The sequence below is a fragment of the Aquila chrysaetos genome, chromosome 19 (assembly GCF_900496995.4).
Source record: "Aquila chrysaetos chrysaetos chromosome 19, bAquChr1.4, whole genome shotgun sequence".
In the NCBI taxonomy this organism is placed as follows: domain Eukaryota; kingdom Metazoa; phylum Chordata; class Aves; order Accipitriformes; family Accipitridae; genus Aquila; species Aquila chrysaetos.
Genome location: NC_044022.1, coordinates 13,833,212 through 13,849,661, shown reverse-complemented (window position 1 = coordinate 13,849,661; position 16,450 = coordinate 13,833,212). Strand labels below are relative to the sequence as shown.

At 37.8% G+C, this 16,450-nt stretch overlaps 1 protein-coding gene across 3 annotated transcripts in view; it reads left to right on the top strand.

Moving 5' to 3' along the window:
- Positions 1–16,450, top strand: part of CNTN5 (contactin 5) — a 673,487-nt gene that overhangs the window by 642,652 nt on the left and 14,385 nt on the right. For all 3 annotated transcript variants that reach the window (XM_030042492.2, XM_030042491.2, XM_030042493.2), the window contains 3 exons: positions 1,930–2,000; positions 5,120–5,354; positions 15,473–15,582. In XM_030042492.2, the coding sequence (XP_029898352.1) occupies positions 1,930–2,000; positions 5,120–5,354; positions 15,473–15,582 (416 nt within the window). The remainder of the gene's footprint in view (positions 1–1,929; positions 2,001–5,119; positions 5,355–15,472; positions 15,583–16,450) is intronic.

Below are 16,450 nucleotides of genomic sequence, written 5' to 3'. Positions count from 1 at the left end.
AAATGTCTTAGAAAAGCGGAAGAAAAATGGGTGCTAAACAAGGTTTAAATATGCTCCATTAGAGATGGCATCATAATTTTTGCCTGTTAATTAACTGGCAGATTATTCTTCATCTGCATCTTTTCACTGTAGAACATTCACCCGGTGTTGCACACTGATACCTTTTTTTTTTTTTTTTTTCAGTCCAGAGGGCAATTCTGTTTCTGAAAGGAAAATTTTATTAACTTTTTGCCATGTCAAGATTAGGTCTTAGTTTAAACGAGTTCATATCTCCAGTCAGTAGAGTCTAAACAATCATCCCCATTGTTTAGACAGTTATCTTTGGATGGGATGAACCACCCCAAAGCTCTGCAATCACTGGAGAAGGAGCCTGGACTACAAGCTCAGCCTGGATACCTGGTTTCCCACTACCTAAAGTTAAACTGCAAAGCAATTTCATCATCTGATTATACAGAAGTCATGAGCTTTCAGCAGAGAGTAACTATGAAAGATATCATTTAGCTTGTGTGTAGTGGGAAGGAAGGGAGGGAGGAAGGGAGGAAAAAGTTGAAGGCAACATGTTTTCCAGATGAACCCAGCTTTATTGGAGAGACATGTTTTACACATCAGAAATCTCCCCCATCAGTCTGGTAAGAACCACAGATAAAAGGGCTCTTACCTCATTTCCAACACTGTAAATCAGAAGCAATTCATAAGCTTTATGGGTTTGCATCATTTATGAGAAAAAACAGAATTGGGCTTATGTTCTTTAAAGGGGAGTTCAGAGTTCAGAAAAACACCACACAAACAAATCCTGAAATTTTATGTGAACTTCCAGGATCTAGTAAGAACTACACTTTCATTGAACTTAAGCTGTTAATGATCAACTTGGGAAATAGAGAGGACTGTGTACATTTATTTAAATGTATTTTTCCATGTACAGTTCAAAGGCACAGTGCTACTCAAAAAATAAGCTAAACAGCATGCAATAAGGCCTTAACAGTTAATGCCTCAGAGTACATTTCTACCAATGACCTATGTACTGTTGTAAGAAAGAAAAGAGAAAGGACTATGTCTTAGGACATATTTAATCAAATAAAGAATGCAAATGTTACCTGCTCATAGTAAATAAATTCAAGACATTAGTCATTTTAGGAGCTTCATTAGAGGCACCAAGTAAGATAAAAGAAATTATACAATTCCAATGGAACAATTGAGATTTCTGAAGCTTTACAAAATATGATAACCCAATTCACACTGATGATGATATTTATAATTTCTTTTATAGAACTTCATCAGCTGCTTGCATGTGCTTTTAAAGCCATAATGGTGGTCTCAATTTTTAAAGAACTGTCGGTAGTACTGCTTCCAGCATTTTTCAAGAAATGATAAGAGGTGTTTAAGGGTGGTTACTTTAAAATTTCTGAAAAATGGCTCCTTGGTAAAGCATACAAGAATAGACTTACAAGAACTAAAACGTTCTAAATCACTAATGACCTCGGAAATAGTAAAGACATATTATTTATGTCCTAAGATTTTACCTGAATTCTAAAATATCTCAGGTTCCCTGGCATTTGATTTTGAGTTGTCTGTTCAAAAAATACAAATGTTAACAAGATAATTCCTGTTTTATCTCTTAGATGATCTGTACATTGAAATTTTGACTAATCTGCAGAAGACATAGTGCTTAAGCAGCTTTTTATTCCAATATTATTTTTCTTCTCAGCTTATGCTTTCTTTGAGTTTACAAGCTTGACTGGAATGCTCTGAAATGAAACTTGAACAAATTTTCTTTACCACGGAGTGCTATGTTTGTTATTTCTGCTCTGATTTAACAGCCTCATGTCTTCTGCAGCAACTTATTACTATGGGGAAAACTTCAATAACTTGGACATTCTGTTTTGTTTTTTGGTTTTTTTTTTTTTTTTTTTTTTTCCTTTTTGCTCACAGTTCCAAAGACACCTCCAGGTAATGTAAGTGGCAGAAGTGGAAGGCGACATGAATTAGTAATAGCATGGGAGGTAAGGGACTTTTCTGATTAAAGGTTTTGTTTCATGTTTACTTCTTTGAGGGCAAAGTAAAGAGTACTGTACTGGGGTTTCCTTACAGCAAATCTTGGCAAGACATGAACACAAAATACTGTTCTTTAAATATGTTCTAAAGTTTCAAAGTAATATGCATTTTCATGTGGTTTGAGTAGAGGGCATTATGGTAGCAGCTCCAAAGTTGTGCTAATTCATAAGTCTTTTCTTCCTGATCTACTGCTTGGGTTGATTTGACTTTTCTGGATCTTATGTAAATACTACACCAGATGAAATAATAGCTAAGGGAAGAGAAGGAAAGCCTTGTAACTTTTTTTAAACTTAAATTAAGAAAGAATATTTTTTTTAAGAATTTCATTAAAAAAGTAAAATTAAAGACCTGAAATAGATCTTTATTTTGAGAAGATATTTGTTATGCAAGATGCAACACAGATGTATGACTGTGCCAATGGGCAATTGGAGGAGTGGAAGTTGCTTTCTCTGCTAATCATAGATAACACAGTAGAACAAAGACTTTTCTTGAGGAGATTTCAAAACTTCTAGATTCATCATGAAATTTCAGATTCAGAAAAATCAAGAAAAATTCCATCAAATAAAGACATGGCATTTGGGGTTTTAATGAAAAAAGTTTTAGCCTAGCCAACTTGAGGAGATTCAGATGGTAAGAGAAACACAGAATTCTGACTAACTGCTTAAAATGGTAAATTTTAGGACATCTGAAGAGGCTGTCTTCTGTTGACACGTCTGCTTTCTCTGACATCAGCTACCTGAGACAGCTGAGACAGAGCTGATTTCAGTTTGCTTTATAGTCTATAATTATAAACAGCAGCATGTCTTCTATTGGGAGAGAATTTGCAGAATCCCAAACAAAAACATCAGGTGTATCTGATGTAAACTGGTCTAATCCAAGTCCCTAATAAGATATATTAGTATGTAGTGTTCATATTAAGTGTCTCTAAAGTGTTACCCAGGTGACTGGAAAGGAGGACTACTGAAGTGTGTTATATCTCCCTCTCCTGTCAAGGGTCGAAGTTTATTTCCAACAGAAACCAGAGGCCCATGGGTGTCCCATCCTGTGATACAGATACAACAGACAGTTAAAAACTAGCAATTCCAATAGCATAACTTTCAATATACATTAACTTTTTCCCACAAAGGCCAGCTGGTGCTTCTTCATTTATAGCTAAGGAGTGCAAACTGCAAGACAGAAGGTGTCGATCCTTCGCCCTTGATTCTGATTAAGTCCTTGTTTCCATCAACACCTAGTGCTGTTCTTCCTAGTGTTAATACTGTCAGCACACTACTGTTTCACATGCCTCTTAAACTGCGTGAAGTCATTAATCAAATTAAAATTACAAAAACATCATGGCTTTTCATCTGTGTTGAATATGAATTGTAAAGTGGTCATATTTACATTTTGTAATTGTTTGAAAGATTGCTACCATTTCTAATTATAGCCACTGTCTCGTCAAGAAATGGTAAAAAGATAGAACAAACCACACAAAAACATGCAATTAAAAGTTAGCGTTGAAATTTCTGCTAAAGAACTAATCCTGGTGCATTGGATAACACTCCAACAGCTGATTACAGACTACTGTGCTGTCTGCCGTAGCCACTGCATTTCCATAAGGCACAACCATAGTGTAAGTTACCATAGCTCCAGCATGGTCAGTCTGTGCTTTTGGAGGATCCAAAAAAGTCTTACATAGGCAATAGGAATTCAACAAAGTACTTTGAAGTCTGGATACTGAAATGGTATATGGGTATTTCGGAATTCAGGAAAAGACTAACCTACCTAAGGTCCTGAATTATACTCAGCAGTTTCAAACAAAATTTTATTCACATAACTTTCATTCACAGACTGTGTATTTAGCATTTGCAGTGAAATCCAAGGGTTCTGCTACTTCTCATGTATTTCTGGCTTTTTTTATAGTGACTGTCTACTGCCAACTCCATAAGTATTGCAAAGAGATGCAAGGCTCCTCCTTTCCAGCTCAATTCACTAGATTACAAAGTCTGTCTTTTTTTTGCCTCCTCTGCCTTTGGAGTCATGATTTTTTTTTTTTTTCATGGATGCACAGTGCACAGCTTCAGAAGGATGGGTAGAAAATGGTGTCTGCAAGTGAGGTGCCTGGTGATGAGTCATTCACTTGCGATGTGGAGGGGAGAAGATTTGGTGTGTCCTGTGCCCCTGTTCTGATTCACATGTTCATTAGCTGCAGATCTAGGATGGACACCTCAAGAGAGGGCATTTAGACACTCTTTTTGGCATTTTCCATAAGCCTAATATGCTGACAGTTGTTAAACATAACCTAGTTCCTAAACTAGTCCATTGACTTTATAAGAAATGTGTAGGCAGTAAATTAGCATGAAAATTTCCATTCCTTGAGCTGGACATGTAAGATCTAGGTTTTACAGTGCTCAGCGTCTCAACAGATAAATGCCTTTGCTGACTGCCTGCTTATGGCAGATGTGTTCCCATTTAAGTGGCTAATTTCACAGATCCTCTGAGCATAGAACAGCAGATGAGATTTTTTTTTCTACCAAGACTCAGTTTGAGAGTTAGAACAACTAGATTTATTACATTATACCCTAAGTCTCAAATTGAACCCTAGACTTAAATCCCGAAGACTTGACACTCTGTTTGGATACAGAAATCAGACAGGCTGGCACCTAAAACCCAAGAGAGTCCCGCTGTAGTAAGTGTCACTCACATCATATTTTAGGAACCCTTAACAATATATTGCTCTATAATTTTAACAAGGTCACTGGAAGGGGCTATTCCACTAATAGACCACTGGTTAAAGCATTAACCACAAAGTGGGAGATACAGAACAAAAAATCTTTCTGAGCTGAACAGCTTATTGAGTCCTAGGACAGTAACCTAACTATGGTTATTAGGTGAAGAAACTCTCTTACAAGGTTCCGCTTCAGAAGCAATTGTCCCTATGCGTTCACAGGCATGATAAGTAAAATCCTATAATGCAACTGTAAGGGATCACCCTCACACAAGCAGCCAGATTATGATCAGCCACTGAGTGACTGCTTTCTCAATTAGTAAAACCACATCTGATCATTACCTGGATTTTATTTTTTAGCCAGTGTCAGAAGAGTTTCAGAATGGAGAAGGATTTGGATATATTGTAGCCTTCAGACCCAATGGAACACGTGGCTGGAAGGAAAAAATGGTGACATCTTCAGATGCCTCAAAGTTCATCTACAGAGATGAAAGTGTGCCACCTCTGACTCCTTTTGAGGTGAAAGTTGGTGTTTACAACAACAAAGGTGATGGTCCCTTCAGCCCTATTGTGGTCATCTGCTCAGCTGAAGGAGGTCAGTTGAACATGAGATTAACTTGTATATTATGAACTATATTAAGCTATTTTTATGTCATGTGTCCTACTATACCATGCTTTTTCAATCTTAAATTTCAAAATTCTTTGCAGAAGTGCTAAGTAACATTAAACATATTTTGCAGAAAAGAAAGTGAACTAACTTGCTGAAGTTACCTAGAAAGCAAGTTACAAAGTTTAGGAATAGACTTCAAGTCACATCAGTCCTAACCAAAAAAATCTCTTTTAATGAAGGTTCATCCCTAACATGAACTCCGTAGTCTTAACTTCAAGTTGGGCTGCTCTAACAAGGATCAAAGAAAGGCTGATATTTTCTAATGTTCTGAGTTTCTTGATAGTTTTTTGATGGGTTAATCAGACAACAGCTCAAAGTCTAAATATATTCACTTATGAATATTCCTTTCCTAGTTAATGGATACTAAAACTGCACAGAATGCAATTTTGTTCTTATTTTTATTAATTTTTTGTATTATTTTTCTTTTTTAGTTCATTAGTATAAAAGTTCTGAATTTATGTTAATGTCCAAATATTCAATGTGAATTATAGGAATAGTTCAGAAGAACAAATGAAAAATATTTCTCAAAAATTTCTGTGTGAACTTAATATAACTCTGAACAGTGTTTTGGGGAAAAAAAAAAAGACTAATTTGTACTAGTAAAAGAAGTTGTTCTGTATTGACAGGAGCCAATGTATGGAAATTTCCGTACACACAAAAGGTAAATAAATGTTACCCATGGGAATATTTTGAGCAGCTCCATTACTGGAAGTCATATACTTCAGTTCTTCTTTGCTATACTACCTTTGAGTTATCCCACTGTCTCCTGTTAGGAGAACAAAATAAGTATAGTCCTAGTACAGATGGGAGGAATTTCTTACTATCTGTACACAAATGTTGTGTGAAGATAATGGTATTTCATGTGAACCTGGAAAATATTAAATGTTTTTCCATATTAGCCCACAATTAATGTGTAATTTTGGAGCCATGATGTAGCAGAGATTATCTACTACTACTCTCTCACAGTAATTACAGAGGTTGGAAATGCTGTTTTTGCTAAAAGCAGTTCCAGTAATTTGTGTTCCACTGTTTGGATCAACATTACCAAGTATTCATATTATTATAAAAACAATTTCATTTTAAAATGTAAAAATTGCTGGTACAACTTGGAAATTTTACAGTTGACTTCTGTTTTCCTCAATGGAAAATGATACTGTGAGACCGATGGTGATGTTTTTGTTATTTAACAATTTCATACTCTAATCAGAAAGTTCAATAAAAATAGAGTTTTGCAAGGTAAGGCAGGCAAAATGTTAAGGGATTTTTTTTTTTAAAGAGCAAAAGCTTTTTTAACAAAAGCTGAATGCTGAGTTGTAATAAGTAGTCCTTTGCTTGTTATTTGGACAAGACTGGAAATGGAAAAATCAGTAATATATAAATCAATTTTTCTAACATATCTTATAAATTATGAACTTTACAAATTATCTTAATGGAATTATTAAAATTCTCTTTCTCTCTGTGCTCCCAGACACTATCTCTAGAAACCAACTTTTCTGATTATAATTCAGTTATTTGAAAGTACCTACCCATCATAGCTTTGCTAATTCAGTCTCTGCATGTGTCTGTAAATTAGACTTTCCTTTGGTAAGAGGAATTCTATGGGGCTAAATACTTTATAAGACTTATAATAATTGAGGAAAAAATATAGGATGCTGTGACAATACAGTGCAAAATTAATTTATAAAAAGCTTTTCTCCAGAATAACCCTAGGTGATATACTGAAAATTTAAAGGAGTAACAAAACAGTTTATGAAAGCTAAGTTCTGGGCAATATGGAGACTGAGGACAATAGACATTTCAGCTGGTTATAAAAAAAGGGGGAACCAGTTCTGGAAGAGGCATGGATTTTCACACTTAAGGAGCTAAACAACTGAAGGCACATTTTCTCAAGGATTTCTACTGAAGAGGAGATATTAAATAAAGATTGACAGTACAATATGTTATGGTCCTAGGGATGATCCAGCAAACCCTTAGCTTACTTGCTTTTCATCACACACTCAATTCATTGCTCTACAAACGTGTAGAATAAAGGCCTAGGATAAAATTATTAAAAGTTAAGGAAACTTTATGTTACATATTAAAGGATTTCCCACGTCTACAGATGGATCTACAACTGTTTACTGGCATAACAAATGTGTCTAAGGAAGTCTAAAACCTGTTGCCTTTGCTAAGCATACAGTTAAAAAACAAGAGTTTGCATAGGACAGGTTCTGGACAAGGAAGAAATTTCCCATTTGCTAAGAATGAATGCATCTCTCTCTTTCCTGTATGACTGTGACCGCATATTGTGTGCTCTCTGATCTACATTCAGAGCCCATTTGTGGTGACTCTGAGTTGTGCCTAGGCAAGCAGCCTGGCAGGTGGTATTGAGTAGGATGTTCCCCTCTGTGAACACAACTGACTGCCCTCTGATTACATATAGTCTCTCTCTGACTGAGGCAACAGGCTTAAAAAACGACCTTCTGAGTAAATCTCAGAAAACACGAGCGAAACACTGAGTGCTTTTTCATAAGTTAGTAGAGGGGCTAATCCTTTTATCTCTATCTCTAAGTCAAATGTTTAGAAGAGAATACGATACCAATGGTTACTGAGGAACTGATGGTGATAACCTAAAGTTGAAGCGGGGAAAAAGCCTGACTGGTTATAGATGTTTTAAGACGTTTCTTCTCCTTCATTGGCCTTTTGACTTCATAGGAAACATCAGCAGGATACAGCTCATGGGAGAGACTATCCAGGATCTAAAGATGCAGATAAATGTAATGGAAGAATAGAGAATAGAATGGAGAAGCAGATAAAAAGGTTGTGCAAAACTAGCTGGATAACCCAGGAGGAAAAAAAGCAAATGTGACCCTCTGGAAAAGATGGCCTAATGTAGTAAAAAAGTTTGAAGGAGGAGTCTTTCCTGGAGACCTTAGGAAAGGAAGAAAGCAAGCAATCAAGAAGAGAAGAAGAGAGGTCAGATGTTTTAGTGAAGTAAAAGAGATGATGACAGCCAGGGACCTGTTCTGAAGAGGGAATGAGACTGATACACAGAAGATGCAGGACAGAAAAAAAGATGCACAATTATGTTCAATAAGAAGGCAGAGCAGAAGGACACAATAGACATGTGCCAGCACCAGGGAAAGACAAGCCCGAACCTTTCATACAGGAACCCTTTAATAAGAGAAAGAGACACCAGAGCACATGGAGAGCACAGCAATTTAGGCTGCCTGCCAAAAAAAAAAAAGATTGCAACGTGCAGGCCTGGGGCTGAAAAGGAGCATGAAGAGAGCAGGGAGAAATCTTCTGACTGCACTTTCTGCCAGGAAAACAATGGTATCAGATTCATGCTAGAACATACTGAAACAAAGCACTGAACTTCAGTGCAGGCACAGATGACTTTCATCCATAGAGAATAAAAATGGTAAAGGCACAAGATATTGAAAAAACAAAAACCCCAATGAACAAAAGCAGAGCTAAGCACTGTTTGTTTTAAGATTTATATATTCTTTGGAGATTTTTCTTGATGACTACATTCCTCTTAAATACTGAGGGGCTAAGAATGCCAAGACTACTAATACAAGCTTTCAGTCTCAGGGAAATCATAGGCAATCTCTATGTGTAGTTTTAATTCACTGAAAGAGGAAAACTGGGAAAATCAGAAATATAGCAATGGAAAAGGAAATATGAGAGTGTACAGGTATGATTGCAAGAAGATGGAAAAGGCTGTACTAATAAGAATGATGGCCAGGTAGGCTTCTTTTAGCAAGCATGACTAGACAAAGTATGAGCTACATAGGAAAGAGAAAATAAAAATAAAAATAAAAATACAAATAAAAATAAAAATAAAAATAAAAATGGTTGGATGTCATAACATGCTGGTGATGTGATAACATATCAGGAAATACAAAACCAATGTGGGATAAAATGGAATATCCTTGGGTTCCATGTCTTTTCAGAAAAGGGCAATTAAAGAAACTGGGAGTTGAACTAGAGATCAGTTGCTGATTGCCCTGATCAATTTGGATGCTGAGAAAGACCTTTCTAATTTTAGATAAATATTATAGGACATTGTTACTTATAAGAGAATTTAGCTGCTCAGAGTAGTTTGGATAGTAAATACGACTAATGGCCTTGTGTTTCAGCTGTGATAATTAGCATTCTTTTTCCAGTACCAACTAACTGAGAAGAAATAACGGTACTATAGTCTTGTTTTGATGAATAATTAAGACACTACAGAAAAGTTGATCATAACAAATAACAGTGGAACAAGTCATCATTAAATAGCAGGAAATTGTTTAATAAGCTGAATTTAACAGTTGAGAGTACAAATGGAAGTGTTTTGGAGTGTCTCTGAGCCAAAAGTGTAAAATCTACCTGAAGTAGAAGAAATGGTACATTTATAAGGCCGTACATTACATCTGAGGATCTAGAGATGTACCCACTAAAATATACCCAGGAAATGAGTAGAGACTAGAGGAGCTTGTTTCTTTTGTCCTAGTAAAAAAAGGCTGATTTTGGATAAGACACTGTCTGCAAATCAGGTAAATTATTAGGGATAGTGAAGAGCTTGTAAAGGTAAAGGACAATAATGCTACATACTTTTTTTTTTTTTTTTTAGCAAATAAAACAAGCCAGCCATTCTTTATCCTTAAGCCATCTGGCCAAAAAGAGTTCATATCTGTCACTCTCCAGATGGTGGCTGCCTCCATACACCTCCTGGGAACATCCCTAGCCAGGCACCAGCATATTCCTGGACAGATTTTGGGGCGGCACTAACTGGCCAGAATCATTATTTCACCACAAATCATGCTAACTGTTGAATGTTATGGACAACTGTATGTCCATGCTCAGGCTGGTGTCTTGTCTCTTGGTCCCTGTTTAGTTTGCAAGTATAGACACAGCCTATCAGCACAAGAATAAATATGAATTAGAATACATGTAGTGTGGAGATAGGTTAGAATATAAAAGGAAATAGAAATAAGCTTCTGGGAGAAAAAGGGAACCCAACTGGTTTCAAGATGAGTTAGGTCTTTTTATAAAGGTTTTTTTAAATGATGGCCACAATGGATGATGCAGAATCAGTTCTGTTAATTTCAGTATCTATCTTCTCCTTCAGGCACCTGACAAAATTATCTTCACAACATTTGAAAGTTCTATAATTTTGATAAACAATGTAGTGAATACTACTAAAAACTTCTAGATATGAAATAGAGAGCCTTGAGCAGTACAAGGTAAAGCCTGAAGACTCTCAGTCTTGCTGTTTAAAACCTCCTGAGGGACCCCAGATACACTTCTGTAATATATACAAGATGTAATGATACTGCACAGAGCTTTTGTTCTTGCTTTGTATGGATTTGTACTAATTCATTGAGCCAATGGAGAGCCAAAGCTCTCAGTTATCTGAAAGGGCCATATAACAGCCTTTGCAATTTTATTCCTTCATAACTTTAAGAAATTTTGCATTAGGCCAGCTAGTGGATGATGAGATATTAAACAAGACACGGCAGAGTGAAGGATTGTTCTGGTTAGGCCCATCTCCCCTCGCTTTTCACCCTGAGCCCTTATTTAAACAAACAAATAAACTACCCTTTTCATTTAGAGGAAAGAATATGCAATTACACACTTTTAAGTACAGCCTCCATGTCTTTAATTAAAATCTTACATTCATGAAGTGAAGTCCTGTGGTTCATTTCATAGCTAAAGCTGAGCTACTTGAGGTTTAGGTGAACCTGAAAATTAATAAACTGGCATATTAGCTGTAAACTACAGTGGATTTCCTGACTCTTCCAGCTGATCCATCTGGAGAGATCCTTTAAAAGTTCAGCTAGAGCTCTCTCCATGGGTTTTTTACAGAACAAAATGACATGTAAAAGTTTATTAAGCATTCCTTTGATTAATGCCACTAGCCCCCATGGGAAGTCAGGTGTGGAGTCAGTATAATAGGCACATCCCCTCCTCACATGCTGAGGATAACTCTGGCTGCCACATCACTTGGTGGAAATGAACCATTTATATTCATGAAGATGGCAACGCTCCTCTGAACTTTTAATCTAACGAAGCCTGAGTTTTATCAGTCCGCTTGTCCAACTTCTACTCACGTGCCAAGGTGAGCAAGCTGTGTGTAGGTAACATGCTGGTAAAGCCTTCATGGAATAAGGCGGCTCCTTACTCCCACGTGACACTCCACTGTATAATAAATCTGGGTTATTCCATGGAGAAGGCAGAGCCACAGCAGGAAGTATACTGTGAGCAAGTGCGCAGGAGAGCAGCATTACAGGAGTAGGCTTCAGAAGTTCTGCCTGACAAGGGTATTTCACCACTAAACAAAAGAGGTCCAGGGCAGAGTTCAGCACTGCAGGCCTGATCACTGCCTCACTGCTCGCTCATTTGCTCACCCTTCTAATTTTTCTCTGTTTTAAAGCTCTCTGCGAAAACACCGGTCAGAGAGAAGGTGAAAACAGATAGGACTTGAGGAAAAGTCTGAGGGCATCTCCAGGAAACAATCAGTCACCTCATTGTTGGTGTTTTGGAAATCGGACATCTTTTCCCTTTCTAGCACAAGATTCTGGAGAAAGACTTACCCCGCAGGCAGCCACGCCACCACAGATCTAGTGGAGTTGCCAAACCAGGGACACACATCAAACAGGCTGAGAGGTGGAGCTGAGCATAATGTCTCTTGGTTTTGCTCAGGAATAGAAACAGTTTACTGGCGATCCCCTGATTCGGAAGATAGTCCCTGTGGCTATTTCCAGCAAGGGACCAAATGCTACCACTTTCTTTACCTACAGGTTGTCACAAGAGGGCTTACTCCTCGTGATTTCCTTTCCGACAGATCTCTTTTGTGGATTTTTCCACAGAAAGGAATTATCACAGTCACAGGTTCTGGCCGAAGTCTCAAAATCTCAGCTATGTGGAACTGCCCCAGGCTGAGGTTCTTAGCTTCAAATGAGAGCTCAGATTTTGAATTAGGGAAGTGTGTAAAAATCCTTTCTGGGGTCAAAACGAGAAGTGAATGGCTTTTAAGTGATAGGATGAGGAGTCTTGACTGAGGCTCTGTTCCACAGGAGAGTTAAAACAACATAAACATGAATAGGCCCTTGGACTTGTTTTTCCAGTTAGATCAGTGGAAATCTTTAAGGATTAATATTTCAGAAAAACAGATCAGTTTACAGTCATAGATAGGGAGAACACAATGATGGCTAGTAAATAACTCTTCTTTCTCTTACTTGCCAGTATCAACATTCAGGATTATCCCTCTCTGAACATTAGATCAATGCAATTAGTGTAATTCCTTGTCCTGCTTTGTTATAGCCATCCCAAAGATCTACATAGATTGAATATGTTTCCTTAAAGTGTGATTGCAGCACACGGAAAGACATTGTTTCATAGACACTGCACACAGCCTTTTGAGAACTTGCCATGCTGCACCTTTAATTCAATCAGGGAGTATTAAAGGGACCATTAAAGATGTTGGCCCTTTTTTTTTCAAGCAGTATGACCTCAGGCAGACACCTATAGGTTTAGCATAATGCCAAGATATTAAGAAAAGAATATGATTATAACATCAGTGACCATTATAGAAAAACCTAATGAACCTGTCAAACTTACCATTAGTTTTAGACACACAGAATAAAGCATGACATTGGAGTGAACCACAGACTGTATTATATCACCAGAAATTATATGGTCCTCATCTTATCTGAATCAATAAAAAATGCTATTTAGTCTCTATAAACTTTCAGACAGTCTTAATATACCTTATTCCTAAATATATAATTTCTGTTCTTTTGCTGAACACTTACATTCTCTATATCTAATATCAGTGAAACTGCAGTGAATAATTTCTGGATATGTAAGAAATGCGTTTTCTTCACATAAAAAAATCCAAACTTTCTACTCCATTGGTTGAAAACAATTTTTTAAAATATCAGAAAATATTCTGTGTTTCTATTCTGAGCAATACATAAACCACCCCTAGTGAATGCTATGAAGAGGAAATGATTTCTACATTTATAGAAAGTGTAAAGGCTGCCAACCAGCATTTTGTGTACATCTCAAATTATTTATCCCACTGCAATCTTTTCAGACAACAAGGTAATTGCTTCAATAATACAAAAACTAGAAAATAGCTTTTGCCACACAAATCTTAGTAGTACATAAAATAGAAAGCAGGGTGTAACTATTGAACAGGAAATCAAATTATGAGGAATATATTTCTTCATAACACAATTCTTTCAGTATTGAATTCAGAAGATCGTTCCACTTATTCCTGGAGATACCTTTTTTTTATTCTTTGTCACCTGAAAAGTTCCATACATATTTTATGCTTATTAGTAACACTCATTGTTGGCGAACACCGTTTTGCATCACATCAGAAATACTTCTTTTCTTTAGAAGTAAATAAAAAAGATCAAAAAGACCTGCAAACATTAAAAATCTGACATCAAAAAGGATGAAAAATTCATACAAGCCATGTCAGAGACAAAGTGTAGGGCAGGAGTGCCAGAACAATGCCTGCAATATGATCAGAGAAAGGAGGGGAGCTAATGAGTCAAGTCTGATATTAGGCTTCTTACTCAGGCAGTTTGATCACTGAGAAAAATGTATCATTTTAACTCAGGCTGCTCCGTAAGGAAACTCCTTTTCTGTAACCCTATTAAATGAGCCACAAAAAAAAAAAAATTTTTTTAGAAAGCTCTTTGATGTCCCTCCCTGTAACATGAAAGCCAAGACCTCTGCCTGCCCTTCAAGAGCAGATCAACACATTAGAAATGTAATGAGGAACATTAGGCCAAGGAAGAAATCGCAGGCTCTGCGACTGCAGGGGAATGTGAACTTACCTTTTTGCTAAGCAAGTGACTACACAAGAATGGTGGAGAAATGCCACTACTGTGTGCTTCACTGTCTGTGTTCAAGCCTTGTCTCCATAGCTTGTCTTAAGCAAATTTTCAATAATATTCAGGTAATAAAGCAAAGGATCCAAAAGATTTCCTTAACTCATGTCTCAGTTTGATATGTGACAATTTTTTTGGACACTCTTCACTCCCAGTGCGCTGACTGGTGATACAAATTGGTGGTATGCTCAATGGCCGGTCATGGTAAATCTCTATGTACATTTACCCAACTTCCCAACCACTGAAAGAAGCTGGACCTCTGCAAAGTGTTCAATGATACGAGAGTGCAAAGTAAAACATGCCTGTGGCAGCACTGCTGGGCAGGTAAAGCATGCTGCAGCCCTAAGCCTCCAGTGTGCACCCTGGCCATAGCCCAGCAGCCCTGAAGGACACCCGCCCTGGTTGGAAGGCAGGGAGGGTCCTCTGCTCCAGATAGTCAGGAGGTCAGGACTGCAGTGTCCTGTGAATAGCATGGAGATAGAAACACGGACATAGGGCCAATGCTAACAACACAGGTAATCAGAGGGACAAACCTAGGTCTTAATGCCTTCTTCAGAAAAATGTGCATCCCAGGCCTAAAACAGTAAATGCTTCACAGCAGAGAGAAGGTGGCATGCCCCGAACACTGGTGCTTGTGACTTCAAGGACATAATAACATAGTCCTAAAAATTTCTTTTATGTAGCATTTCACTACAGTTCTGGGTATCCCTTTTTACTTGGTACAACCCCGGAGCAGGTCTGACTGAACACCCTAGCAAGATATTGCTCATCCTGAGCTGACAGAATGGCACTAAAAATCCAGGAAGAGAATGAATGCTCCATTTACTGCTGAAGTTAGGCTGATCAAGGGCGGGGGGGGGGGGGGGGGGCGGGCGGGCATTTACAAATATTAAAGTTTTTTTGAAAAAATCATAGACAAGAGATTCTGTCACAGTTTTGCGCCCATCATCAGTAATGAGATATTGATGTAGCATGACACAAATAAAGAAATACAACAATAATAATCTTTTCATCTTGTTCAGTTTTTCATGTTCCCCATAAGTGTCATACCTTCTTGTGAGTATTAAGGTAGAATAAAGGAAGTAAATGACAGTTTCAGATGGAGTGTTTTTGATAAATACAAGCTGTTACAGTGGAGGTTTATTGTTTCAATTTTTCTTAATACAGAACCCACTGCTGCTCCCATCGATGTCAAAGCTACGAGTTTGTCTGTATCAGAGATTCTTGTTGCGTGGAAACATATTAAAGAAAGTCTAGGAAGACCACAGGGATTTGAGGTATGAACACAGAATATCATAATGAGAAGTCTTGTTGCTTTTGCCAGCGTTGCATTCTATTAACATGTGCAGTAGTGAAACTTCAATAGAAATTATGCTTGGTTTAGCATACATACGACTAGCTGTAGAACAACGGTCACAGCTGTAGCACCGGAGCATCTTTTATTTATTTGTGCTTGAAAACTGTTCAACACCAGTTCTTCTAACATCTCTTTGACACTTCAAAAAGAGCTGAAAGAACTGCAAGTGACCCAGCATGCCTCTTTCACAGGCTGGGGAAGATGAGGTATTGACTGTTTCCAGCTCTAAGTGACCAGTTCAAACTTGTTATTTACTGAGAACAATCAACAGAGAGAAAGGGAAGAGCCCCTGCGAGCCGTGTGCTCTCCTCCTGCCGTGGCCACAGGACATCTGCTGGGCACGTCATGGAAGGCCGGGTGTCAGGAGAGAAAGCAGCAGCTGCACAGCCCACAAATAAAGCTCTGCTTAGAGACAGCCTTTCCTTACCTGGGAAAGAGAACCGGCCCTGCCACGGGCCTTCTCGCACTTTTGGATCCAGTTGTAGCTTTAGATCCAGTTTACAATCCAAACCTCCAGGAGCAGATCAGATCTAGGACTAAACTTATCCTTTGGGGCCACCACGACCCATCCCGACCTTGTGGTTCAGGCTATGCCGATCCTCATGAAATAACTCAGCTAGACAAAATTTACTAATTTTTGGGGCGCAGGTTGTTTGACCTGCTTTAGTCTTTTAGAGAGTGCTGACTCTTTCCTGATTCTCTACAATAACAACGAAAAGAGGCTAAACGTATATCTGAGCTAGATACCAATCATACGGATATCTAAAGACATCGTGATCTGCTAGCAC